This window comes from Macaca mulatta, chromosome 18 (genome assembly GCF_049350105.2).
Source record: "Macaca mulatta isolate MMU2019108-1 chromosome 18, T2T-MMU8v2.0, whole genome shotgun sequence".
Taxonomy (NCBI): domain Eukaryota; kingdom Metazoa; phylum Chordata; class Mammalia; order Primates; family Cercopithecidae; genus Macaca; species Macaca mulatta.
In genome coordinates, this window is record NC_133423.1 from 1023350 (window position 1) to 1048923 (window position 25574).

Consider the following 25574-nt stretch of genomic DNA (forward strand, 5'->3'; position numbering starts at 1 on the left):
ACCACTATGCTTATATTCTGTGCCTCTCTGCTTTACTTAATTATAAAATGAAAGAGATTTAGATGATCTCTAATATCCTACCAACCTGAAATTCTTGTTTCATTACAAGAAAGCATTTCGTATATAATTGGGAACTATTCTGTATTATGTAAAAAGTTTAACCTGGCAGTGAGCTGCACTTGTGATTCTATTTAAATTGTGGGTGCATATTATCAAAGCACCTTATGGTGCTGTGTCCCAGAGGAAACCAAACACGGAACCCATTTCAATCCCCAGGCCAGCAGGCTCCTCAGACTGCAGTTCTCACTATGCCACAGCCCATCTGAGAGACACCACAGCATCTGCATAGTGATTTTTTGTTGTCATTGTTTTTGAGATGGAGTCTCACTGTCACCCAGGCTAGAGTGAAGTGCTGCGATCTCAGCTCACTGCAACCTCCATCCCCCGGGTTCAAGCGATTCTCCTGCCTCAGCCTCCCGAGTAGCTGGGATTATAGGCGCGCGGCACCACGCCCGGGTAATTTTTTTGTATTTTTAGTAGAGACGGGGTTTCACCATGTTGGTCAGACTGGTCTTAAACTCCCGACCACAGGCGATCCACCGGCCTCGGCTTCCCAAAGTGCCGGGATTACAGGCCTGAGCCACCGCGCCCGGGCATGATTTGTTGTCAATTTGTCATCCAAAGGACCACCAGGATGGCTGGATAGTAGACAAGAGTTTTACTGTCAATGTCAGTTTGCAAACCAGGGGGAGTCTCTAACATGAACCCAAAGTGCTCTCTCAGAAGAACAGAGATTAGAGGTTTTATTTTAAAAAGAGAAATATTATTTCTCTTGGAGAAAGTTCATAGGCACCAGTAAGGGTCTGGGGAGCGAAGCCGGGGGAGCCAGATCAGTCCTGGAGGTGCAAGTTATGCTGAAGCTATGCAATAAAACTGGCTTCAGGTCGGGCGCGGTGGCTTCCTCCAGTAATTTCAGCGCTTTGGGAGGCCGAAGCGGGCGGATCACTTGAGGTCAGGGGTTCGAAACCAGCCTGGCCAACATGGTTAAACCCCGTCTCTACTAAGTACAAAAAAACTAGCCGGGCTGGCGCCTGTAGTCCCAGCTTACGGGGAGGCTGAGGCAGGAGAAGCGCTTGAACCCGGGAGGCGGGGGCTGCAGTGGGCCGAGATCACGCCACTGCACTCCAGCCTGCGCGACAGAACGAGACAACGTCTCAAAAAAAATTTTTTTTCTTTATAAAAAGACAAAAACTCTGGTTTCGGGTTACAACAGGCAGCTCAGCAGCCGGCCTGACGGTGACATTCCTCAAGGACGGCCTGCCCAGTGCTTCCCCCCACCCCGCTGCTCGGCTCTGCCGTGGCTGGGTATGGCAACAACGACACATTTTTATGGTCAAGTTTCACAAATGACACACACGAACCGTCTCGCTAACACACAGCACAAACGATGACCCGAAACAGACACCAGAAAGGAAAAAAACGAGCCGCAGTGCCGGGCATGCCGGGCCTTTCTGAAGACGTCCCCATCCGTGGCTGGAGGACAGCCCGGGCGGCGGCGGGCGGCCTCGGGGCGGGTGCGTCGGGGCAGGGCACGGCGAGCCCGGGGCTTCTCAGGACCACCAGGCCGCCTGGACGCTGGGGAGGAACCCCCACTCCGACGCCGGCTAGGAGGGCACCAACCGCGCTCCACCGTGGCCAGGTCGCCGCCGCTCCCGCCGGCCAACGACAAGCTAGCGCGGCGTCTGTACGCGCGTGACGTCAGCACGCACGGCGCCAGCCCGTGCGCATGACGTCAGCACGCACGGCGTCGGTGCGTGCGCGCCCAGAGGTTCCGCCCGGCGGCAGTGCCAGCGGAGCTTGCGGGTGTGGGTGGGACCGGGTTTCGGCTGTGGGCCCGGGGGCGGCGGGGGCCGCGGAGTGAGGGGCCGGCTGAGCCCACCACCTCGCTGGGCCCTCCCTGGCGCCCGGCCTCGGGCGGCGGCGAGCGCGCGGGTCGCCATGTCGTACATGCTCCCGCACCTGCACAACGGCTGGCAGGTGGACCAGGCCATTCTCTCCGAGGAGGACCGCGTGGTCGTCATCCGCTTCGGCCACGACTGGGACCCCACCTGCATGAAGATGGACGAGGTCCTATACAGCATCGCCGAGAAGGTAGCGCGCCGGGCCCTCCCGCCCTGCTGGCTGTGCTTCCGCAGCGGCCCCGCGCCTCTGCCCCGCCGGCCTCGCCTGGGGGCGCGAGCCGTTCCCCGAGGAGGGGCCGCGGCGCGGTTGTCCGGGCGATTCCTTCCCGCGCTGCGGGCGAGCGCTCTCGGGGACTGTGCCGGCGTTTCGCGCCTTTTTCTGCAGGGAGCTCCTGTAGTTGTTCACGTTTTAAAGGGTTTATGATCCCCCTCCCCTCGAAGGAATTCATTATTTCTGTTGGTAAGGCGTTTTTCCCAATCTTACAGTGCAGTGAACAAAGTAACACTTGCAGGTTTTGAGAGCGCAGATCCTTAATTTAAAAGGATGCCCTTTTCTGGTGCCCTGTTTGTTTGTTGTATGTGTAAAGCAGAACTTTCATGTTAATAGCATAAGAAATCCTGTTTTTCTGTTGGTGTTTTCTTCCACCGCGCTTTTTGTAAGTCATGTGATTTATAGCTTAGAGTGATTAAGATGCAGAAAACATCGGGAGAAAATAGAACTATGCTTTGTTGGAACTAGTTTTCTGAATTTCTAATATTAGTACATTGAGTGGCCTTGGCACTTACTTGCTGACAATAAAAGTTGTGGGACACTATAACCAGGTTTCATTCTTTTTCTGTGGTTCCTCACAGCAATTTTAGGATGGCGTTTATTTAGGTTTTGCAGCTGTAGCAATAGGGCAAAGGGCACAAATACTAGGGTGTTAATAAAATATTTGCCATATTAATTTTCCGTAAGTAATTTGAGCGGTTATTCATTTTGATGAAGAGTAAAAGTAACATTGAAGCTATCTTTTCTTTCACAGATGCTAAAGTAGGCTGGGTTAAAATAACTCCTTTGAGTAAAGAGTAACAGATATAAAGACATTTTATATTGAGGAAAGGAAAGACTGTCTGGCCTGCCATTTATTAATTCTTGCTATTTCTTATTTAGTAGGAGAGGTGTGATGTTAGGAACTGTTGTTATATTTTAGTTATTACAAGAATCTCTTGGAGTGCTTACTAAAATGCATCTGTGATTCTGAGTCTATGGGTGTGGGGTGAAGTCCAGCAATGGCTTTTTAAAGAAGCCCCTCAGGGAATTCTGATGTGACCTGACCTTGAACCACACACTCAGAAACCCTTCCATGGGGGTCAGGGACAGAGGCGGAGTGCTTTATTACCAGCCATCTCCCAGCCTCTTCCTCTTGGACAGCAGGACACTGAGGACTTGAGGAGCTGCCTAGGGAATCAGGAGAGCAGCAGTTCTCTCACACTGGGGCTTCTGCCAGCCAGGGATTAGAGATGATGAGTGAGGCAGTGCCAGCACATCAGCTTTTCATTGCTTGACTTGTAGTGGACAAGGGCAGATACTGGAAATCCAGCGAAGAATTGACGAAGAGCAGTTTCCCAATAAGTAAATCACTGCTTGTAAATCACTGACTTTGAGTTACGAGTTCTAGAATCTTTCACTGTTCTACCTTGCAGGTGGTGGCATAAACATCAGCTGGTGTTCAGATCCTGCTGCCGGCAGCTCGAGGCTAGGATGGCTGGCGATGTGAGGGCCTTTGTCTCATCACATCCAGGCAGAGCTCAGCAAGATGCTCTTAGCTAGGAAACAGATTTTATGTGTTAATGTAAGTGTTAGGGTCTTTGCCAGATTTGCTCTTTTTTTCCAATTCCTTTATGTCCGATTTCTTTGTTATTACAGAATGAATCACTGTATCACTAGTGGACACACACTTAAGGACAGTTGAAATGGGCTCACTTTGGGGTATTTTTTTTTTTTTTTTGGTCTTTTAAAATAGTTTGATTTTTGTTTCTGTCCAAAAATTTGGATTGCTTTATTAATAAACTTTTAATGCAAATATTATAGTATAATTATTAAAAGCGCAAACCTAGGCCAGGCACGGTGGTTCATATCTGTAATCCCAGCACTTTGGTTGGGAGGCTAGTGTAGGCAGATCACTTGAGCCCAGGAATTCGAGACCAGCCTGGACAATATGGTGAAACCCGTTCTCTACTAAAAGTACAAATGCCAGACGTGGTGGCACATGCCTGTAGTCCCAGCTACTTGGGAGGCTGAGGTGGGAGAATCACCTGAGCCCGGGAAGTCAAGGCTGCAGTGAGCCATGATTATACCACTGAACTCCAGCCTGGGCAACAGGAGTGAGACCCTGTCTCCAAAAATAAGTGCAAACCTGAAATGCATTAAAAGACTATTCGTGTTTTATTTTCTTCTTAGTATATGGGCAAAATATGACTTTCTAATTCTGGAAGCTCTTTTGGGGAAACTCAACAGAAATTTTTGAAATGTAAGATTTTAGTATAAAGAACAATATAACTATTTAAAAATTTCCCTGTGCAGAAATGGCAGATAATGGAGAATCTTCCTTATCTTGTTAAGAGTCCTGTCGATGTCCCAGCTGTTTTAAAGTGAGTAACAGTTGCAGATGTTCGGCTGGACTTGATACGATTTTTTCCTGGATGTGTTGTATTGATCTGCTGCTTCCACAAGGCCCACTGGCCTCATGCTGGGTTAGAGCTGAGCTGTGAACTTCAGGAAGAAAGTTAGTCTGGAAACAGAGCTACACTTAAATATTTCACAGGTGCCTACAGTTTGCTAATAAGTGTGGGGCAATTCATTTGATAAAGTGATAATAATAAAGTTTTCAGCTGGGCACTGTGTCGCACGCCTGTGGTCCCAGCACTTTGGGAGGCCGAGGTGGGTGGTTCCCTTGAGCCCAGGAGTTTGAGAACAGCCTGGGCAACATGGTGAAACCTTGTCTGTACAAAAAGTGCAAACATTAGCTGGGCGTGGTGGCCTGCGCCTGTGGTCTCAGCTACTCGGTAGGGCAAGACGGAAGGGTATGAGTCCAGGAGTTCGAGGCTGTGACAAGCTATGATTGCGCCACTGCATGCCAGCCTGGGTGACAGAGCGAGACCTTGTCTCAAAAAAAAAAAAGAGTTTTCTATTTAGCAGCTGATATTATGCAGTTTTGAAGCCAGACAATTTCGTGTACCTTTGAGCTGTCTTTCCATTTTGTAGGGACACTGTCACAGCAGTGCTTTGGGGTTCACTGTCACCTAAATCCCATGATGGGTGAGAAGACTGAATGGGATATTTAAGTTTTGTGTTAAAAAGCCCACGCAGATAGAGTTTAAAGTAGCGTCAGTGAGCTGGGCACTGTGGCAAGTGCCTATAACCCCAGCTACTCAGGAAGCTCAGATGGGAGATGAGCTCAGGAGGTCAAGGCTGCGGTAAGCTATCATCGTGCCATTGCACTCCACCCTGGGTGACAGAGCGAGACCCCATCTCTAAAAACAAAACAAAAAAATTCCTCAGTAATATTATTGACTCATGATAGTACTTTTTTTTTTTTTGAAACAAGAGTCTTCTTGTGTTGTCCAGGCTGGAGTGCAGTGGCACGATCTCGGCTCACTGCAACCTCAGCCTCCCGAGTAGCTGGGACTACAAGCCTGCACCACCACCACGCCCTGCTAATTTTTGTATTTTTAGTAGAGATGGGGTCTTGCCATATTGGCCAGGCTGGTCTCAAACTACTGGCCTCAAGTGAGCCAGTCACCTCGGCCTCCCAAAATTCTGGGATTACAAGTGTGAGCCACCATGCCTGGCCCATGATAGTATATTCAAATAAATTGTGTATAAGGCAGATATATATTTATGGAACTTCATAGGAGCCATATTAGGGGGTCTATCTTAAGTATCACATTAAGGATCACAGAATGCCCATTGAACCAGTGAGAGTCAACACTCAGCTAGATGAGGAATCTTGTAGAAACTAACAGAATGGACATTTTTGGTGTTTCCTCTGGATTTTTGTCTCTGGATAAAAAACAGCCTTGTAGCTAGCAACAAAGTATGAGGGGTAGTAATGAGCGGTGGCTGAGGGTGCAGACTCTAGCTAGGCTCTTGGCACTTCATAACTGCATGAGCGTTACGAACTTGGCTCTGCGTGTCGCCTTACGTGTGTAAAGGGGATACTCGTGTGTAACTCATAGGGTTGTAGTGGGATTAATAAAGGTTTCTGGGGTACTCCTGTCACATAGGCAGTAATGCCACTGTTACTACTACGACTGCTTCTCTCACATTGCTAAGTTTGCAAGAGTTACTGTGAGAGCTGATTAAGGCAAACATTAATTTTAGAAAATCAAGTTATTCAGTTTTTTTATGGCTTTGACATGAATTACCTAAAAATGTAAAAATCAACGCTCTGGAAATTTGTTGTGCTAACAACTACCCAGAACACTTTTCCAGAATTTCAGGCATTTTCTCAGCTGGTCGAGGGACTCCACACCAAAGTGTAGACCAGTGGTGGGTGTCATGTGCCAGCCTTTAGCCGTGTGTTTTGTAGAGTTATTTCATTGGAACTTGGCAGGTGGACTTAGAGGCATGTGGAAGAACTGCTGAGCACTTTAATTGCTGACTTGCCTAAAGAAGAAGCATGCTTATGAGGTGTGTAGGCAAGAGAGTTGGAAAAGATACTTACAATTGTAGGGGATCAAAGAATTTAAAAATAATTTGAGGCCAGCGCGGGAGCTTACACCTGTAATCCCAGCAGTTCAGGAGGCCGGGGCAGGCGGATCATCTGAGGTCAGGAGTTTGAGACCAGCTTGGCCAACATGGCGAAACCCCATATCTACTAAAAATACAAAACTTAACCGGATGTGGTGGTGGGCGCCTGTAATGCCAGCTACTCGGGAGGCTGAGGTGGGAGGATCTCTTGAGGCTGGGACACAGAGGTTGCAGTGAGCCAAGATCTTGCCACTGCACTCCAGCCTGGTTGACGAAGTGAGCCCTGTCTAAAAAAGAAAAGAAAAAGCTGCCTTTGTTGAGGAAGTCACAGGATGACTTGGCAGAGCAGTGTGGCTGCACTCACCCAGCTCCTCCAAGTGCTTGACTACCGTGGAAATGTCGCCACCAGCAGATGCTGCTGGATGTTTGCTGATGTTTGCCCTCAGCTCGTGCTCCTCCAGTCACGCCACAGACACCATTTCACCAAGAAAAGGCGGGGGGTGAGGGGGCTGGGGAGCTCCCCTCTACCTGCCCCTTCCAGCCTCTCCTGTCTCAACTCCCGAGTCCCACAGCAACTTGCCTCTCTCTCCATAGCCACGCCTCTTGAAAGTTGTCCACACTGAAGACCTCTGTTCCTCAGTCCTTCAGCCCCTTCAGTGTCCCCGTCCCATCCCGTCCCCTCTGGCAACCTCTCTGGGGCACTCGGCACAGCTTCCGGGAGTCTCCTGCCTTAGTTTCTGAGGCTGCCTCCTTGGCATCCCTTTCCTGCCCCCAACTCTACAGTGGGCATCTGTGCTCACTCCCAAGCCTTTCCTGGCACCTGCCGCCCTGGCTGGGGTCACTGCTGGATGTAGGTGGCGGCGCTAAGGTAGCTCTCTCCAGCCCAGTCACTCCCTGGAGGGCCTTTTTCTCTGGATGTCCCTTAGTTTTCTCAAACTCAGTGTGTACAAAACTGAACCCTTCAATCCCTGCTTTCTTAGAAGTAAATACATGGCCCAGAATCCCAAGCAGTAAAGGCCCTCTGTGGGCCAGTCCACCTGCGCATCTGTCCCCACTGTCCTGCACCTCTGCTGCCTTGCCCTGGTTGGTGCTGGATCTGAGACCTGGCTGCTGTTCTTGTGTCTTTCTCTTTACACATGGAATTCTCTAAGGACATATTTTCCCTGCCACCCCATAACCACGCCACTGCCCCGTCTCCTGTGGGTAGGCTAATTCTGTCATGGCTTGGTGGAGGATCTGTCATCCGGAGTTCAGGCTTTGGAGCCAGACAGGGTGCATCTTAGCTCTGCCCCTTCCCCATGCAGTGGTTGGGCATCACTCACGTGACCTTTCTGAGCCTGAATTCCATCGCCTAAACCATCAGTGACATCTATTTAGAGGTGTTGAAAGAATTAGAATCCATGAGTGAGAAGTGCCTCATACATAGTGGATTCTCAAGTAAATGTTCATGAAACTGGTCTGTGGTGAAATCAGAGGATATTCAAATTCTCATAGCACATGAGCTTTAGGTGGTAGTTTGCTTCTGTTAGAATTCTCGGGGTTAGATGCAGTGGGCCGGAGCCTGAAGGCAAAAGGAGAGTCACATTTGTATCTTTAAAGCTTTAAAGTTACGTTTACTCAGTTGCCCTCTGATTATTACTGTTGTTTTTGTTGTTATTTTGAGAAGGAGTCCCGCTCTGTCCTTCAGGCTGGACTGCAGCGGCATGATCTCAGCTCACTGCAATCTCCACATCCTGGATTCAAGTGATTCTCCTGTCTCAGCCTCCCAAGTAGCTGGGATTACAGGCATGCACCACCACACCCAGCTAATTTTTGTATTTTTAGTGGAGACAGGGTTGCACCGTGGTGGCCAGGTTGGTCTCGAACTCCTGACCTCAAGTGATCCACCTGCCTCAGCCTTCCAAAGTGCTGGGATTACAGGCGTGAACCACCATGCCCGGCCCTGTGCTCTGCTTATTAAATGCCTACAAATTGTTAAAAACCACAGATGGTTACAATATTTACTATTTTTTATGTGCAAGAAAAAAGATGATAAAAATTTGTTGTGACCTTTCTTTTTTCTAAAGTACACAATTTACAACCCTGTCCAAATGATATTTATTATTTGCATGGTGATTCCATAAGTTAATGTAATGTTACTGGTATTTCCTGTATCTGTCCCTGAGCAAGGCATTGAAGGGATAAAAATGAAATATTATTTTGACTTTCCTAATGCCTGTGACCATTTATTTTGTTGGTGTATTTATTTTAGCTTCTGTAGGGAAGTATTTTAAGTCAAACCAAAAGACAGTTTATTAGTTTACCATGAAAATAAAGCCGGTTTCTGGCAACCTGGCCAACACGTTCTCACCTGGGCACTGCAGGAAACCAGAGTTTCAGAAATGGGCGTTGTCAGAGTGACTGTACTCAGAGGGGCCCATGTCTAATGCAGGCATCGCTTTGGCATTTTGAAAGCACATGGACGGCGAGGCACACGCTCCTGCAGTGGGCCGTGTGCCAGAGTTCCGATACGGTTTTCTTCACCAAAGCTGAAGGGCGGTGGAGTCCGTGTGAAGTGTGGGCTTTCTCACTGCCCGTTTCCCCACCCTGCTCCATGGTTTACATTTCCATCTTAATGTTTTTTTTTTTTGTTTTTTTTGAGACGGAGTCTCGCTCTGTCGCCCAGGCTGGAGTGCAGTGGCCGGATCTCAGCTCACTGCAAGCTCCGCCTCCCGGGTTTACGCCATTCTCCTGCCTCAGCCTCCCGAGTAGCTGGGACTACAGGCGCCCGCCACCGCGCCCGGCTAGTTTTTTGTATTTTTTAGTAGAGACGGGGTTTCATCGTGTTAGCCAGGATGGTCTCGATCTCCTGACCTCGTGATCCGCCCGTCTCGGCCTCCCAAAGTGCTGGGATTACAGGCTTGAGCCACCGCGCCCGGCCTCCATCTTAATGTTTTAAAAATATTTCCTAAAGTAGAGAATAGAGTGAACCCTCTGTTCCTATTGTTTGACTTCAACAATTGCTGGTATTTTGCTGGTCTTGTGTTTTCTAACCCCTCATTTTTTTAGGCTGCATGTTTCATGCAAATCCTGAATATCATTATTTCACCTGCAAATTACAGTCAGGTTGTCAGAATTGGTTTTGTATGAGGAAATGCTGTGCATATCCCATTGGTTTCCCGTGACTGCTGTGACAGGACGCTGCAAGCCGAGGGACTTAAAACAACAGGAGCTTGTCTCACAGTCTGTGCACCAGAGCCCAGAATCGAACTTGTCTCACAGTCCGTGCACCACAGCCCAGAATCGAGGTGTTTTCCATACTGGGCTCTCTCTGAAACCCGCCAAGGAGAGTCCTCGTATGTCTCGCAGTTTCTGGTGCTGCCAGCAGCCTCTTGCAGCTCCTAGGCTTGTAGACGGCTCTGCAGTCCTCGGTGCCCCCAGGGCCTCCTGTCCCTGTGTCTTCATGGTGCCATTTTCCTGTAAGGACACCAGTCACACCAGATTAGGGGCCCACCTACTCCAGTATGACCTCCTCGCTTACCGTTTCCAAATTAGCCATGCTGTCAGTACTGGGCTTAGGACTTCAACTGTTTTGGGGACATAGTTTAACTCATAACACATACAAGTGACTACAAGCTTCTAAAGGGCATTGAATTAGTATTTATAAAGAGCCTTTAAAATGTCATATCCTTTGTTCCAGAATTTTAGGAATTTGTCCTTAGGAAATAATGAAGTATGTATACAAATTTAAGGGGGAAAATATTCACAGGTGAATAATTGATATTAATGAAAAATCAGAGAGTAACAGAAGAATGGTGTAGGAGGCTCTTCTCGCATTGCTATAAAGAAATACATGAGACCGGGTAACTTATGAGAAAAGAGGTTTAATTGGCTCACAGTTCTGCAGGCTGTACAGGAAGTATGGTACCGGCATTTGCTTCTCGGGAGGCCTCAGGACCTTCCAATCATGGCAGAAGGCAAAGGGGAACAGGGACGTCGCACGGTGAAAGCTGGGGCGGAGTGTCACACACTTAAACAACCTCAGCTCACTACCCCAGGACATCACCAAGAGGATGACGCTCAACCATTGATGAGAAATCCATCCCATGATCCAGTCCCCTCCCACCAGGCCCCACCTGCAACCCTGGGAGTTACGTTTCAACCTGAGATTTGGGTAGGGACAAATATCCAAGCTATATCAAATGGTGAAGTAATGGCATAGCCGTTTGATGAATCATGCGGCCACAAAAGTTTTCCGTTTTTGGAAAGTAGGTAATGTATGTAAAAGAATGCTCATAATTGGCCGGCAGGGTGGCTCACGCCTGTAATTCCAGCACTTTGAGAGGCTGAGGTGGGTGGATCACCTGTCAGGAGTTTGAGATCAGCCTGGCCAATATGGTGAAACCTCATCTCTACTAAAAATACAAAAATTAGCCAGATGCACTAGCACGCACCTGTAATCCCAGCTACATGGGAGGCTGAGGCTGGAGAATAGCTTGAACCCAGGAGGTGGAGGTTGCAGTGAGCCAAGATCGTGCCACTGCACTCCAGACTGGGTGACAGATCGAGACTCTGTCTCAAAAAAAAAGAAAGCTCGGCTGGGCGCGGTGGCTCAAGCCTGTAATCCCAGCACTTTGGGAGGCCTAGACGGGCGGATCACGAGGTCAGGAGATCGAGACCATCCTGGCTAACACGGTGAAACCCCTTCTCTACTAAAAAATACAAAAACTAGCCAGGCGAGGTGACGGGCGCCTGTAGTCCCAGCTACTCGGGAGGCTGAGGCAGGAGAATGGCGTGAACCCGGGAGGCGGAGCTTGCAGTGAGCTGAGATCCAGCCACAGCACTCCAGCCTGGGCCACAGAGCGAGACTCTGTCTCAAAAAAAAAAGAAAAGAAAGCTCATAATTAAAGCAGGATACAAAATATTGTACGATCACAATATGACCACAGTTTGCTATGTCTGAACAGAAATAGTATAAGCAAAATATATCTATAAGAAAGGGGGGAAAGAATATAGTAAAAAAAGTGCAAGGCGTGGTGGCTCGTGCCTGTAATTGCAGCACTTTGGGAAGCCAAGGCAGGCGTATCACTTGAGTCCAGGAGTTCAAGACTAGTCTGGGCAACATGGCAAAACCCTGTCTCTACAAAAAATACAAAAATTAGCCAGGTGTGGTGGTACGTGCCTGTAGTCCCAGCTACTTGGGAGGCTGAGATGGGTGGATCGCTTGAGCCCAGGAGGCAGAGGTTGCAGTGAGCCAAGATCTTGCCACTGCACTCCAGCCTGGGCAGCAGAGCCAGACCCTGTCTCCGAAAAAAAGATAACAGCAATCACCCCTGGGTGTTGGGATTGGAGGTGATTTTATTTTCTTTTTATTTTTCTGGCTTTTCTTTTTTTTTTTTTTTTTTTTTTTTTTTTGAGACGGAGTCTTGCTCTGTAGCCCGGGCTGGAGTGCAGTGGCCGAATCTCAGCTCACTGCAAGCTCCGCCTCCCGGGTTTACGCCATTCTCCTGCCTCAGCCTCCGGAGTAGCTGGGACTACAGGCGCCCGCCACCTCGCCCGGCTAGTTTTTTGTATTTTTTAGTAGAGACGGGGTTTCACTGTGTTAGCCAGGATGGTCTCGATCTCCTGACCTCGTGATCCGCCCGTCTCGGCCTCCCAAAGTGCTGGGATTACAGGCTTGAGCCACCGCGCCCGGCCTTTTCTGGCTTTTCTAAATCTCTGATAAACTTGCAGTTAAAGAAGAAATAACAGGAAATGTGTTTTATTGGGGTATTATTAGTATTTGCAAGTGTTCAAACCTAACTGCAGGAAAATGATGGCAGGATTCTACAGGCATATTTTAGAGCAGCTGTGAGATGCATGTAACTATGTAAAGGTTCGTATAGATGATTACTAGATCAGCATAAATGCTATATCTGTGGACGTTTTCTGCAGGACTTTCATAACTTGTCACCTGAGTGAAATTTAATTCCTAGGCAATTCTGGGAAATGGTGGCATGAGGCAGAAGGAGCCAGTGGCCAGTCCTGAAGTGTTCTGGGAAACGGTGGCGTGAGGTGGAAGGAGCCGGTGGCCAGGGTCCCGGCTATGATTGCACCACTGTGCTCTGTGGACGACAGAGTGAGACCCTGTCTCAAAAAAAAACAAAACAAAAGTTGCCCTGATCCACACAAATTCTTGGTTTTGTTTTTATAAATGTGCTTTTATAAAGTGAAAGCCAAAGTGTTCTGTTATTTCAGTTTTTTTTTTTTTTTAATCTCCTTTTAGGTTAAAAATTTTGCAGTTATTTATCTTGTGGATATTACAGAAGTACCTGACTTCAACAAAATGTATGAGTTATACGATCCTTGTACTGTCATGTTTTTCTTCAGGTATGTTATTTTAAAGTCGTTATTGAAACTGAATATTGTCAGTTTGGAAGTTTAATGTAACCAAGATCTCTTTATTTTATTTTGAAGGAAGTTGGTTCTACAGTCATATCCCAATAGCATTTGTATCACCAGGCAATCAGTGTGAATCTTTTAAATAATTTTCAAAGTAACAATTCTAGTTTTAGCATTTATTTAATAACAAATTATCCTTTTGAAATAACTTTGCTGGGAAACTAGGTAAAGTGTAATTCAATGAAAGACATTCTTACTGACATTTTAGATACCTTGAACTAATCTGTTCATCAAAAATGTGTTGTAAAATCACGAATTTAGGCCGGGTGCGGTGGCTCACGCCTACAATCCCAGCACTTTGGGAGGCTGAGGTGGGTGGATCACAAGGTTAGGAGTTCGAGACCAACCAGGCTAAGATGGTGAAACCTCGTCTCTACTAAAAATACAAAATTAGCCAGGCGTGGTGGTGCATGCCTGTAATTTCAGCTACTGGGAGGCTGAGGCAGGAGAATCACTTGAACCTGGGAGGTGGAGGTTGCAGTGAGCCGAGATTGCGCCATTGCACTCTGCCTAGGCAACAAGAGCAAAACTCCGTCTCAAAAAAAAAAAAAAAAAAACCTAATTTATTAAATACGATATCGACTTTAGTGTCCTTTTTTATATCTAAGAGGAACACCTGAACTGAATTACTTTGCTTATAAATACAAGATTATTTTATCAGCCCAGAAATTTCATTTTGGAAATTTAATGGGGAAGGAAATCACCATCTGATGCTGTTTTTGCTTGTTTAGTTACCATAGAGGTTGGTGAATTAGCTGCATGAGCATTAACCGTTCTCCAAAAGTGGAGCCTCCTGCTTGGTCAGGAAGGTCAGGTGGGTTGTACAGGGTGTGTATTAGTTTCATAGTCTTTGTAACAAATTAGCACACATTGAGCAGCTTAAATCACCCCCCTTTTCAGAGCTCACAGCTCTGTAAGTCAGACATCCAGGCAGGGCCCGCTGGATTCCTGCTCAGGGTCTCCCAAGGTCTGAACCATGGGCCAGGTGCTTCTCTGGAGCGTCTGAGGGGCTTGTTTGGGTTGTGGGCCGAATCCAGCTCTTCGTGGTGGAGAGTCTGAGATCTGCTTCCTTGCTGCTGTTACCTGAGGCCACGCTGCTGCTAGAGACCTCATCACCCTCAAAGCCAGCACCGGCATGCCGGCACGGTGAGGTATTTTCTTTTTTTTTGTTTGTTTGTTTTTTGAGACGGAGTCTCGCTCTGTCGCCCAGGGGCCGGATCTCAGCTCACTGCAAGCTCTGCCTCCCGGGTTTACGCCATTCTCCTGCCTCAGCCTCCCGAGTAGCTGGGACTACAGGCGCCCGCCACCTCGCCCGGCTAGTTTTTTGTATTTTTTAGTAGAGACGGGGTTTCACCGTGTTAGCCAGGATAGTCTCGATCTCCTGACCTCGTGATCCGCCCGTCTCGGCCTCCCAAAGCGCTGGGATTACAGGCTTGAGCCACCGCACCCGGCCATGTTGAGGTATTTTCACACAAGTTCTCTGACTTCCTGAAAAGTTCTGCCTGAGAAAATGCTCTGGTTTTAGAGGACTGTGATTAGATTAGACTTGCCTAAATAATCCAGGATAATCACCTTGTTTTATTGATTTATTGAGATGGAGTCTCACTCTGTCACCCAGGGTGGAGGGCAACGGTGCCATCACAGCATCCTTGAACTCCTGGCTTCAAGCCATCCTCTCGCCTCAGGCTGCCAAAGTGTGAGGCACTGCCGCGGTTCTGGGCATCGGGATACGCTCCCCTGGACATGCCTTAGGCTTCCTAGGCACCTCCTGTTTGGTGAGAAGATCTGTGAGGTGCACCTGCATTTCTTGTGAACTTTTGATCTTTCATAGGTTTCAGCAAAGGTTGCGTGGCCGACCCTCATCCTTTCCTCTGCTGTGCGTTCAGCAGCCATTTCTGAGTTTCAGCACCTTTGGCCATCCGGAGAGGCTCAAGAATTTATTCCTTTTGTTAACAGTTCTTACACGAATTTGCCTGTTTCCTCTCTTGAAGGCAGCACTTCCGAGACTTTGCTTGGAAGTTTCCGCAGCTAAATATCCCAAGTGTGTTGCTTTTGAGCTCTGATCTCCCATAACTGCGGACCCTGTGTCCCTGTTCCTTGGCCACTCTGTAACGGGGTCCCCTTTGCTCCGTTTCCCAGTAACGCACTCCTCACTTCCTTCCGAGCCCGCACCAGGCATTCCTAAAGTCCATATTCCTGTTAACAGCCTGTTTGAGGCAATAGAGGCCTTTTCTAATTCTTCAGGTGAGAACAGGGAGGGCCGTCTTAGGTCTGTGCCCCCCACAGCGTGCAGTGGAGGCCAGCCTGGGGCTGGAGATGCTGTGAGGGGCAAGGAGGCTGCAGGGAACAGCCTTGGATGGAGGCTGTAGCCTACTTAGTGTAGTTTGATATTCTTAGGACTGATGCTATACTCAGAAAAGAAGATGAAACTTCCTTCTGCTGTTGTTTCTGTGATTCAGAATATTAAGACAAATGGTACTTTAGTTACCTTATGCACTAAACATGTATCTTGAGCCCCCACCAGGTCTGTGGTCTAGTGGTGGGGCCTAATATCAGATAAGGCAGGATTCCCACTCTCACAGGACTTTGTCTGATAGAAGAAACAGCTGAGTAAATTAGCAGGGAATACTGAAGAAGTGAAAGGAGGCAGGTGTTTATGAGATGTAAATACTGAAGAAGTACCCCCAAGTCAGATAGGGCTACAGGGAGGGTACTACGGGCAGCCCCAGTCAGCGTAGAAGGATCTTGGTGCGTGCTGCATGGAGCGCCGGCCTGCAGCATGGAGAATGAGAGGGCGGCCAGAGGTGGGCTCCAGACCCTGATCAGATTTGCCTTTCCTGAACCACAGACTTCACTGGGAACGCTTTCTGTGGAATAGTAGGTGGAAGCCAAATGCATGATCTTGTGGAAGTGAACGTTAAAAAACAGTCTTCAGGTGGGGCATGCCTGCCGCCCAGCCACTCTGCAGGCCGGGGTTCAAGTCCGGCCTTAGCAACATAGACCTCATCTCTAAGAAAAATAATCAGGTCGGGCGCAGTGGCTCACACCTGTAATCCCAGCACTTTGGGAGGCCAAGGTGGGAGGATCACTTGAGGCCGTGAATTTGAGACCAGCTTGGGCAACATAGGGATACCCCATCTCTACAAAAAACTAGAAATTAGCTGGGTGTGGGGGCTCATGCCTGTTGTCCCTGTTACGTAGAGGACTGAGGTGGAAGGATCATTTGGGCCGGTAGGTTGATTTTGCTGCCGTGCCCTAGCCTGGACGACAGTGAGACCCCATCTCAGAAAGAAACTTCAACAAACCAGGATAAATTTATGCCAGTACAACAAAGGGCTAATATCATTATCTTGTAAAGTGCACATAAGTATTCATAAGAAAAAGAACTAATCTCTTGAAAGATAAGTCAAGAATCATCTACTTCCCTCACCATAAACATGCAAAATGTCATCTTCATTTCATAGTTGAAGGGCTTTTAATACAATTTATGTCAGTGCTCAGAAGAGCACCATGAAAAACACATTGTTTTTATCAGGTAAATTAGTACAAATTAGATGGGGGTCTCGTTTTGTTATCCATGTTGGTCTCAGACTCTGGGCCTCAAGTGATCTTCCTGCCTCAGCCTCCCAAAGTGTTGGGATTACAGGCTTGAGCCACTGCGCCTGCCCTCCTTTGACCTTTTAATTTCCCCTTAGAATATTTATCCTAAATAAATACAGAAAAATGCAGGGAAAAGCGTGGTGGACGATGCATTGCATTTTTAAAAAGCACGTTTAGGTGCTTCCTGTGTTCTCCTGCATCATGGCAGACACTTTTGATTTTATGCGTTCTTCAGTGATGTTAACAAGAACTTGTAACAGTGGGAAAAATACAGCATTGTTTTCAAGGAATTCTTTTTTAAAGGGATTTTATGAGAATGGATGCCCTTGTTTCTCTTTGCAGGAACAAGCATATCATGATTGACTTGGGGACTGGCAACAACAACAAGATTAACTGGGCCATGGAGGACAAGCAGGAGATGGTGGACATCATAGAGACTGTGTACCGCGGGGCCCGCAAAGGCCGCGGCCTGGTGGTGTCCCCCAAGGACTACTCCACCAAGTACCGCTACTGAGGCACCTCAGTCTGCGCGGATAAGATAAACGTCCTGGAGCCCTTTTTGTGCGGAAATGTTTTAAGCTATTTAAAGCCTTTGGAAAATACAGGAAGCTCGAGGGCTGGAGGACCTCTGAGATGGAATTGATTACATGGTCTTAACTCACCAAAATAAACAAGCACGTGGTGAGAGGAGCAGGCCTACTTGTTTGTTCTCAGGAAACTTGATGAATAGATGACTGATATTTCCTAGTCAAAGTTAATTCTTATCCTTGGAGTAAAACGAAGGTGTTTATCCTGTGAGGTTGTGCATTTTGCGTACTTGATTAGTTTGCTAGGGCTGCGGTGACAGCCTGCCGCGAGCTGGGCCTTAACAGAGAAGCTCTCACAGCTTTGCAGGGCTGGGTCCGAGATCGGGCGTCGCAGCTTTGCAGGGCTGGGTCTGAGATCGGGCGTTGCAGGGTGGGTTACTACTGAGGCCGTGAGGGGAGTCTGCTCAGGCCTCTCCCTGGCTTCTGGGGGCTGCTGGTGGTCTTGTCAGTTCCTTGGTGTGTGGATACTTCTCCCCATCTCTGCCTTCACCTGTGTCCTCCCTGTGTGGGTGCTGGTCTCCAAAATTTCCCCTTTTTGTAATGACACCATCTGTATTGGATTGGGGCCCACCCTGCTCCAGCGTGGCCTCATCTTAACTGATTACATTTGCAAGGATCTTTGTCTACAAAAGTCACAGTCCGAGGTGCTGGGGGTTAGCACTTCAATATGTAAATTTTGGGGTTACACAGTTCAGTCCATGCAGAACCCAAAGGCTTACTCTTACTCTGGTTATAAAGACGGTAAAATATTGTTCAGAGCCTTCCCTGTAAGGAATAGAAGAGCTATTTTTTATTCTTCCCAAGATTGTATTTGATGGAAACATATTTTCTGTAGAAGCCATGGCCCTTCAGTTCATATAGTTAGAAAATTTCCTTATTGGCCGGGCACGGTGGCTCACGCCTGTAATCCCAGCTACTTAGAAGACTGAGGCAGGAGAATTGTTTGAACCCGGGAAGTGGAGGTTTCAGTGAGCCGAGATCATGACACTGCACTCCAGCCTGGGCAACAGAGCAAGACCCCGTCTCAAAAAAAGAAAAGAGAAAATGTCCTTGTTACAGTCTGAGGTTTCTCTTGCCCTCTCTCCTAGCAGTGTGGATGGTTGGTTGGGAGCTTCATGTCCCGTCTCAGCACACTCAACGCTCTGAAGTGAAAGTGAGGAAGGGTGGGGATGGGGGCACCTGAGCACACCCTGGGCCCTCTGACCTCAGACCCAGGCTCTGCCCCACCAGGTGACCTTGGGCACCTTCTCTGAGCTTCCATTTTCTCCTTGGTAAAGGCGGGTAATAGTGTCTGCCCTGCACACAGATGTGAACACGGAAGCACATGGTGCCTGCGGGGCACAGCAGTGGTGCACAGGCTCACTGCTGTCGGGAGATTGGTCGCTGTTGTGAAAACAGGAGGTTACTTACAGCATGAAGCACATTTTTTTCCATACACTACAAATGAGTGTGTGCTTTTTGGATTTAAAATTCAAATGCAAATCTCTAGTTTAATCTCCCATGTGCTGATTTTTGCATGTATAAAGGAGGAGAGTGTTAACACCATACCAGAGTGAGGGGCTAGGGAGAACATGTATGTGACCTCGAGTACCTGGCATGTAACAGACACTCAGTATTATACTCCGGATATTTCTCCAGAGCAGGTGAAACAGACGGCCCGGAAGCGCACAGAAAGACATCACTGCTTATTAAGGAAGTGCAAATCAAAACCACAGTGAGACGCCACTTCACACCCACAAGTGCGGCTAGATACAAAACGTAGATCACAATAAGCGTTTGCAAGGATGTGGAGAAATTGGAGCCCTCACACACTGCTGGTGGGAAAGTGATAACAGGCAGGTCGGTCATCAAAAAGTTAAACTGACTGGGTGCAGGTGTCTCAAGCCTGTAATCCCAGCACTTTGGAAGGCTGAGGCAGGCAGATTGCTTGAGCCCAGGAGTTCATGACCAGCCTGGGCAACCTGGTGAGATTCTGTCTCTACAAAAACTACAAAACAATTAGCTGGGCATGGTGGTACGTGCCTGTGGTCCTAGCTACTTGGGAGGCTGAGGCAGGAGGATCACTTAAACCCAGGAGGTCAAGGCTGCAGTGAGCCATGGTTGTGCCACTACACTCCAGCCTGGGCAACTCAGCAAGACCCTGTCTCAAAAAAAAGAAAAGATAAACATGGTGTTACCGTTTGACCCAGCAGTTTCATACCCAGGAGAATTGAACGCGTGTGTCCACACAGAAACTCGTACACAGAAGCCAAAATGTGGAAACCAAGTGTCCCTCTACAGATGAATGGTTAAACAAAATGTCCATCCGTAGAACGGAATATTATTCGGTCATAAACAGAATGCAGTACTGACACATGCTACAACGTGGGTGAACATTGAAATCATTAGGTTAAGTGAAAAGCCAGTTACTATATATTGTGCAATTCCATTTGTACGGAATTTCTAGACTAGGCAAATCCATAGACACAGTTGAGTGGTTGCTTAAGACTGGGAGTGGGGGGAAATAGGAGGGGACAGCTAATGGGCAGTTTCAGTTTTGACATAACGAAAACGTACTTACATCAGCAGAGCAGGCAGAAAATGTGCCCTAAGACGGTGGTAATGGTACACTTCTGTCAATGGCATAATTGGTGGATGATGTGTGAGTTATGTCTCTTGTTGATAACAGCTTCATTGGCTGTTACCAGAAAAAGATAAAACAATTACATCCCACATTTGTAAGTTCATCGTGTATTTATTGTAAACATGTTGCGTATTGTATTAGTCTGCCCGGGACCTGCCATAACAAGCTTCAGATTGGGTGGTTTAAACAACACAGTTGTTGTCTGGAAGTCCCAGATCAAGGTGCCGGTCTGTGTGATTTCTGGGGAGGGCTCTCCTTGGCTTGCCGATGGCCGCCTTCTCTGGGGCAGGCACAGGGGGAGAGCAGGTGAGCCCCTGGTGTGTCTTCTCAGAAAGACGAATCCTGTTGGATGAGGACCCCACCCTCAGGACCCCTGTAACCTTAATGACTTCTGTAGAGGCCCCATCTCCAAACACAGTCATGCTGCAGTTAGGTCTTCAGCTGTTCAGGGAGACATAGATGTTCAGTCTGTAACTCCTATCAGGTGTAGTAAGTATGTTCACCCTTGATTTTAATAACTTTCTCATTGGTGCTTTGTGGCTGCAGTGCAGTTGAAATCATGATTTTAACTCTGTATTTCAAGTTTGTCTCATTATGTACCTACTGTCTACCTTGCCCTGACCTAAGTGCTTTGCAAGCAGTTTTCTTAAATCCTTACAACCACCTACCAGGTAGATATTTTGCAGAGAAGAAAACCAAAGCTTAGATTTCCCCAGGTTACAGCCACCAACAGAGGCTAAGAATTTGAAACCTATGCCTGCATGGCTGCCAAGCTTTGCCTTGTCTGTGGCACTGTGGTGCTTTAGTCAGGTTGGATTAACTGCCTTCTCTGTGGCACTGTGGTGCTTTAATCAAGTTGGATTAACTCGAGGCTCTCTGGGTACCTAGTGAATTCTATGTCCCATCTTCCCAGGATGGCTTCTAGGCAAAGTCCAGAAATTTCTTGTGGCAGCTAATGCAGGCGACAAGCCCCTAGGTACAGAATAACCAAGTCCCCTAGAGAAACTGGCAACGTGTACACAAAGAAGTAGACAAGAGTAGTGCAGCATTGTTTGGAAACAATACTAGTCCAATACAAAGTAAATCATCAGAGGACTGTTAGGCAGCAGTTAGTGACTGACCTAGAGCCACACGTGTCGACGTGAATCTCAGTACTGAACAAAAAAGCAAGGGGCAGAAGGCTACATAGAGTGTGGGGCTGCTGTCACACTGCTTTAAGACTTTCAGAACAAACGTCAGAAGGTTAAGATGCCAGTGTGTCTGCAGGAAACCTGGTTAGGCGTCTGGGGGAAGATTGCCTCTGCTCTGAGCTCACAGAGAAGGGATGAGGACTTCAGTCCCCCAGCAGAATCAGAGCGCTGCCATCTCTGCCCACCTGAACAGACCACACCCAAAAATTACAATGCAGGGTGAAGTCACGGCTCACCAGCTTTCTGACCTGGAGGTTCAGAGGGTCCCTGGGGAAGATCTGCATGGGCACAGGTGGGAGGACCTGTTCTACGTGGGCGCTATTCTGAATCGTTTTTTCTATGTCGTTTTTACCAATGGCTTTAAATGTGCCTCTGATCCTAGCCTGCTTTTGTGGCGTGTTTACATTCAGCATCAGAAGCTGTGAGAATGCAGTGCCCTCATGAGGTTCCGGTTGCACTGGGTGGCCTGAGATGCCCTGCAGAGAAGGCACTTTGGGAGGCCGAGGCGGGTGGATCACCTGAGATCAGGAGTTCAAGACCAGCCTGGCCAACGTGGTAAAACTCCGTCTCTACTAAAAATACAAAAATTAGCTGGGTGTGGCCTGGCATGGTGGCTCACGCCTGTAATCCCAGCACTGGGAGGCCAAAGCGGGTAGATCACCCGAGGTTGGGAGTTTGAGATCAGCCTGGCCAACATAGTGAAACCCCGTCTGTACTAAAAATGCAAAAATTAGCTGGGTGTGGTGGCGCATGTCTGTCGTCCCAGCTACCTGGGAGGCTGAGGCAGGAGAACGGCTTGAACCCGGGAGGTGGAGGTTGCAGTGAGCCAAAGTCATGCCATTGCACTCCAGCCTGGGCGACAGAGCAAGACTCCACCTCAAAAAAAGAAAAGAGCATTTGGAAATTTATTCCTGGCAGTTTTCGGGCAGCACAGAGGCAGCAATTCCCATAGTGAACAAATACGGGATTGTATGTTTCAAGATGAAAGCAATCAAAAGATATGCAAAAGGTTGATATAGTTTCCCAATAACCTTACCATTTGTTGTTTAATAGAATTTTCAATGCCAGCTTGCACCATTAAGTCACTGACATTCTTCTGTAAGTCCTCGATGCGGTTTCCCATTTCTTCCAGTGCAGTGTTAAGGAGTTCTGTGTAGAGCCGTGGGGGCACAGCCAGGATGTCCTCAGAGACCCCGCCTCCCATGGCACCTGCCGTCACCATGCTCATGCCAAAGCCACGGCAGATGCAACTTTTAAAACGAGGGAATCAACGACAGGCCTAGTGTCTGTGCAAATCAGCTTCTTTCCCTGAGTTTTCCTCAGTGTGTCCCTTTAACCTTTAAACCGTGAGCTTAGAAAACGTGGCTCCCTTTGCTTGGACATGGATTTGGGGACAGGAGATCGGTGTATTTTAGTCAAACTCTGGGTGTGTAAAAATAACTGTAATGGAAATTAACTCTTTTTTGTTTGTTCGTAGGGTCTTGCCCTGTCCCTAGGCTGGAGTGCAGTGGTGTGATCACAGCTCACTGCAGCCCTGAACTCCTGGGCTCAAGCGATCCTTCCGCCTCAGCCTGTTGAGTAGCTGGGACTATAGACTACCACCCAGCTGAAATTAACTCTTGAAAAAACTAACATTCATATGGTTTAATTTTATGTTTAAGACTCATTTTTGTTCTGTGGGAACCCATTTACAAAATCTAAAGTTGCAAGCACACAATATTGAAGGAATACATTTAGTTGTGTAGCATGAGCTCAAATTGGGCGAGTCTTGGGGCAGTTGTTACCCTCATCTAGATTTGCTCCAACTCCAAAAAAACATTCTATTCTCATTCTGTTTGATTTCATGTTTCTGAGACAAAACAGTGAGTTGATGAAGTTAAACGAAACCAAGCTTGGGAGAGCCGTATCTCGGATCCGGCCCTGGAGCCTTCAGTGTTACCCTCTGTGGGGTCTGATTCCGTCTGAGGGCCTGTGGTCTAGGGTGCACTGTCCGGGGGGACTGATGGAAGCCCCACTGGGAAGTGTTGCATGTTTGGGTTCTTGTCCTTTATACCTGCCGCACAAGACACCCTGTGTTGCCAGTCAAGCAGGAGGTGAAGCTTTTTTTAGAGAGAGTCTCGCTCTGTCGCCCAGGCTGGAGTGCAGTGGTGCGATCTCGGCTCACTGCAAGCTCCGCCTCCCGGGTTCCCGCCATTCTGCCTCAGCCTCCCAAGTAGCTGGGACTACAGGCGCCGCCACCACGCCCGGCTAATTTTTTTGTATTTTTAGTACAGACGGAGTTTCACCATGTTGGCCAGGATGGTCTCGATCTCCTGACCTCGTGATCCGCCCGCCTTGGCCTCCCCAAGTGCTGGGATTGCAGGCGTGAGCCACTGAGGCCGGAGGTAGAGCTTTGGCTACAGGTGAGGGGTAATTAACACATCAGGAAGCCACCGTAAAAGCACAGAAGTAAATACTGGGAAATCCTGTAAGTAAACTATTACCTACTACTAGCAGACAACAAAAAGACACTCCATGACAATCTACCAGTCCGAAAGAGTCAAGGCATTTGTTAAAGGTAGAAAAGGATATTTCTGAGGTTTAATGTTGCAGTCAGAGCTTGAAAATGTTCCTGAAGTTCCTGAAATAGATTTTCTGCCTGAAAAATAAACCATAAGACAATTGAATAAATATTCACTATTGGCATATGACTTTTTTTTTTTTTTTTTTTTTTTGAGATGAGGTCTTGCTTTGTTGCCCAGGTTGGAGTGCAATGGTGCGATCTCAGCTCACCACAACCTCCGCCTCCCGGATTCAAGTGATTCTCCCACTTCAGCCTCCCTAGTAGCTGGGATTACAAGCGTGCGCCACCACGCCCAGCTGATTTTTGTACTTTTAGTAGAGACGGAGTTTCACCATGTTGGCCAGGCTGTTCTTGAACTCATGACCTCAGGTGATCTGCCTACTTTGACCTCCCAAAGTGCTGGGATCACAGGCATGAGCCACCACACCCGGCCCACGTATGACATTTTAAATATCATGGGATAAACCCTTCCATAAATCTGTTGACTTCAGACAAAGGTGCCAAGGGCTTTGGATTCAGAGGGAAAGTCTTTTTTTTTTTTTTTTTTTGAGACGGAGTCTCGCTCTGTCACCCAGGCTGGAGTGCAGTGGCCGGATCTCAGCTCACTGCAAGCTCCGCCCCCGGGTTCCCGCCATTCTCCTGCCTCAGCCTCCCGAGTAGCTGGGACTACAGGCGCCGCCACCGCGCCCCGCTAGTTTTTTTTGTATTTTTAGTAGAGACGGGGTTTCACCGTGTTAACCAGGATGGTCTCATTTCCCAAATGGTCTCGGCCTCCCAAAGTGCTGGGATTACAGGCGTGAGCCGCCGCGCCCGGCCGGAAAGTCTTTTCAACAAGTAGCGCCGGAATCATGAGGGCCAGGTGCAGACTGGGCAGGGACCCGTCCCCCTCCTCACCCCACACACCATGAATGCAGGAGGATCACACCTTGGCCCAGAGCCAGACCATAAAGCATGCAGAGGAGGACGCAGGTGAAAATCTCGTGACCCTGCGCTCAAGAATTCTTCTAAAATTACTTACCAGGTTATACAGAAATATCACCATTGCTACTTAAAGCGTTTCCTGTTTATATACCGCTTTGTAGTTTACAGACTGGTGTCCCACACCATTCATGGTGTAATCCACTCCTCACACCCTGCGACTGTGTCCAGGGTGAGATGAGAACAGTGAGGCTGAGAAGCACAAAATTCTCCCAGCTGGGGGTTCAAGATCCCAGGGAGCCCCACGTACCATGGTGTGAATCTAGAATCCCGTGGACATAGGAAGAGGCCCCACCTCTGAACCATGCCAGGGCTTTCTACCCTTGTCAGGAAATTTACATGAGGGTTTGCACAACGCCCAACGCATTCCTGCAAATTCCAGCTCTCTTCCTCATAGCCAGTCTTCCTGTGGGCCTGGAACTCTTGGCAAGTAGGAAAGCCCGGGGGGCGGGAGGATTTCCGGGAAGAGGCCGGAGCCCTGGGCGCTGCGACACTCGTGGGTCGCCTCTGAAGGGGCCTTCGGGCACCCTTTGCCCCAGCTGTTTCCCCACCGACCCGACCTCAATGCCCCCCAGAACTGCAGGGCTCCCCCCAGGACCTCAGGGCCCCAGGAGGACCGCAGGGCACCCCCAGCACCGCAGGCTCCCCTACCAGGACCTCAAAACCCCCCAGAACTGCAGGGGCGCCCCCAGCCAGGGAGGAGCAGGAGTGGGGGAGGGGCTCACCGCATCCCGCAGCGCGCGCCCGCCGGGGGCTTCAGGGCCCCGCGCGTCCATGTGGACCGTGGGCCGGGAGCTTCAGGGGGGTCCCGTGGGCCGCGCGGACCCGGCGCGAGGTGGCGGCAGCTGAGCTCCGCGATTCCTGTGCAGGCCGCCGGGAGGCCTCGGGCGGAGCGCGCTGCGTTCCAGGGCGGAGGC

General features: G+C 48.6%; 2 protein-coding genes across 3 annotated transcripts; one reads left to right on the forward strand and one right to left on the reverse strand.

Annotated features, from left to right (window-relative positions):
* Positions 1-1944: 1944 nt before the first annotated feature.
* TXNL4A (thioredoxin like 4A) lies at positions 1945-20017 on the forward strand. Of its 2 annotated transcripts, XM_015122224.3 has the most exons (4): positions 2014-2151; positions 3648-3796; positions 12941-13044; positions 17059-20017. In XM_015122224.3, the coding sequence occupies exons 2-4, from the start codon at positions 3761-3763 to the stop codon at positions 17228-17230; spliced, it is 312 nt and encodes a 103-aa protein (XP_014977710.1). In that variant the 5' UTR covers positions 2014-2151; positions 3648-3760; the 3' UTR covers positions 17231-20017. The 2 variants fall into 2 exon arrangements, with proteins under 2 accessions (NP_001247795.1, XP_014977710.1); NM_001260866.1 differs by lacking the exon at positions 3648-3796 and having other exon boundaries at positions 1945-2151; positions 17059-17552.
* Positions 20018-25522, reverse strand: HSBP1L1 (heat shock factor binding protein 1 like 1). The gene is made up of 4 exons (XM_015122246.3): positions 25383-25522; positions 23688-23754; positions 22153-22247; positions 20018-20367 (listed from the first exon to the last, which is right to left on the reverse strand). The coding sequence occupies exons 1-4, from the start codon at positions 25431-25433 to the stop codon at positions 20356-20358; spliced, it is 225 nt and encodes a 74-aa protein (XP_014977732.1). The 5' UTR covers positions 25434-25522; the 3' UTR covers positions 20018-20355.
* Between the last annotated feature and the right edge of the window lie 52 nt (positions 25523-25574).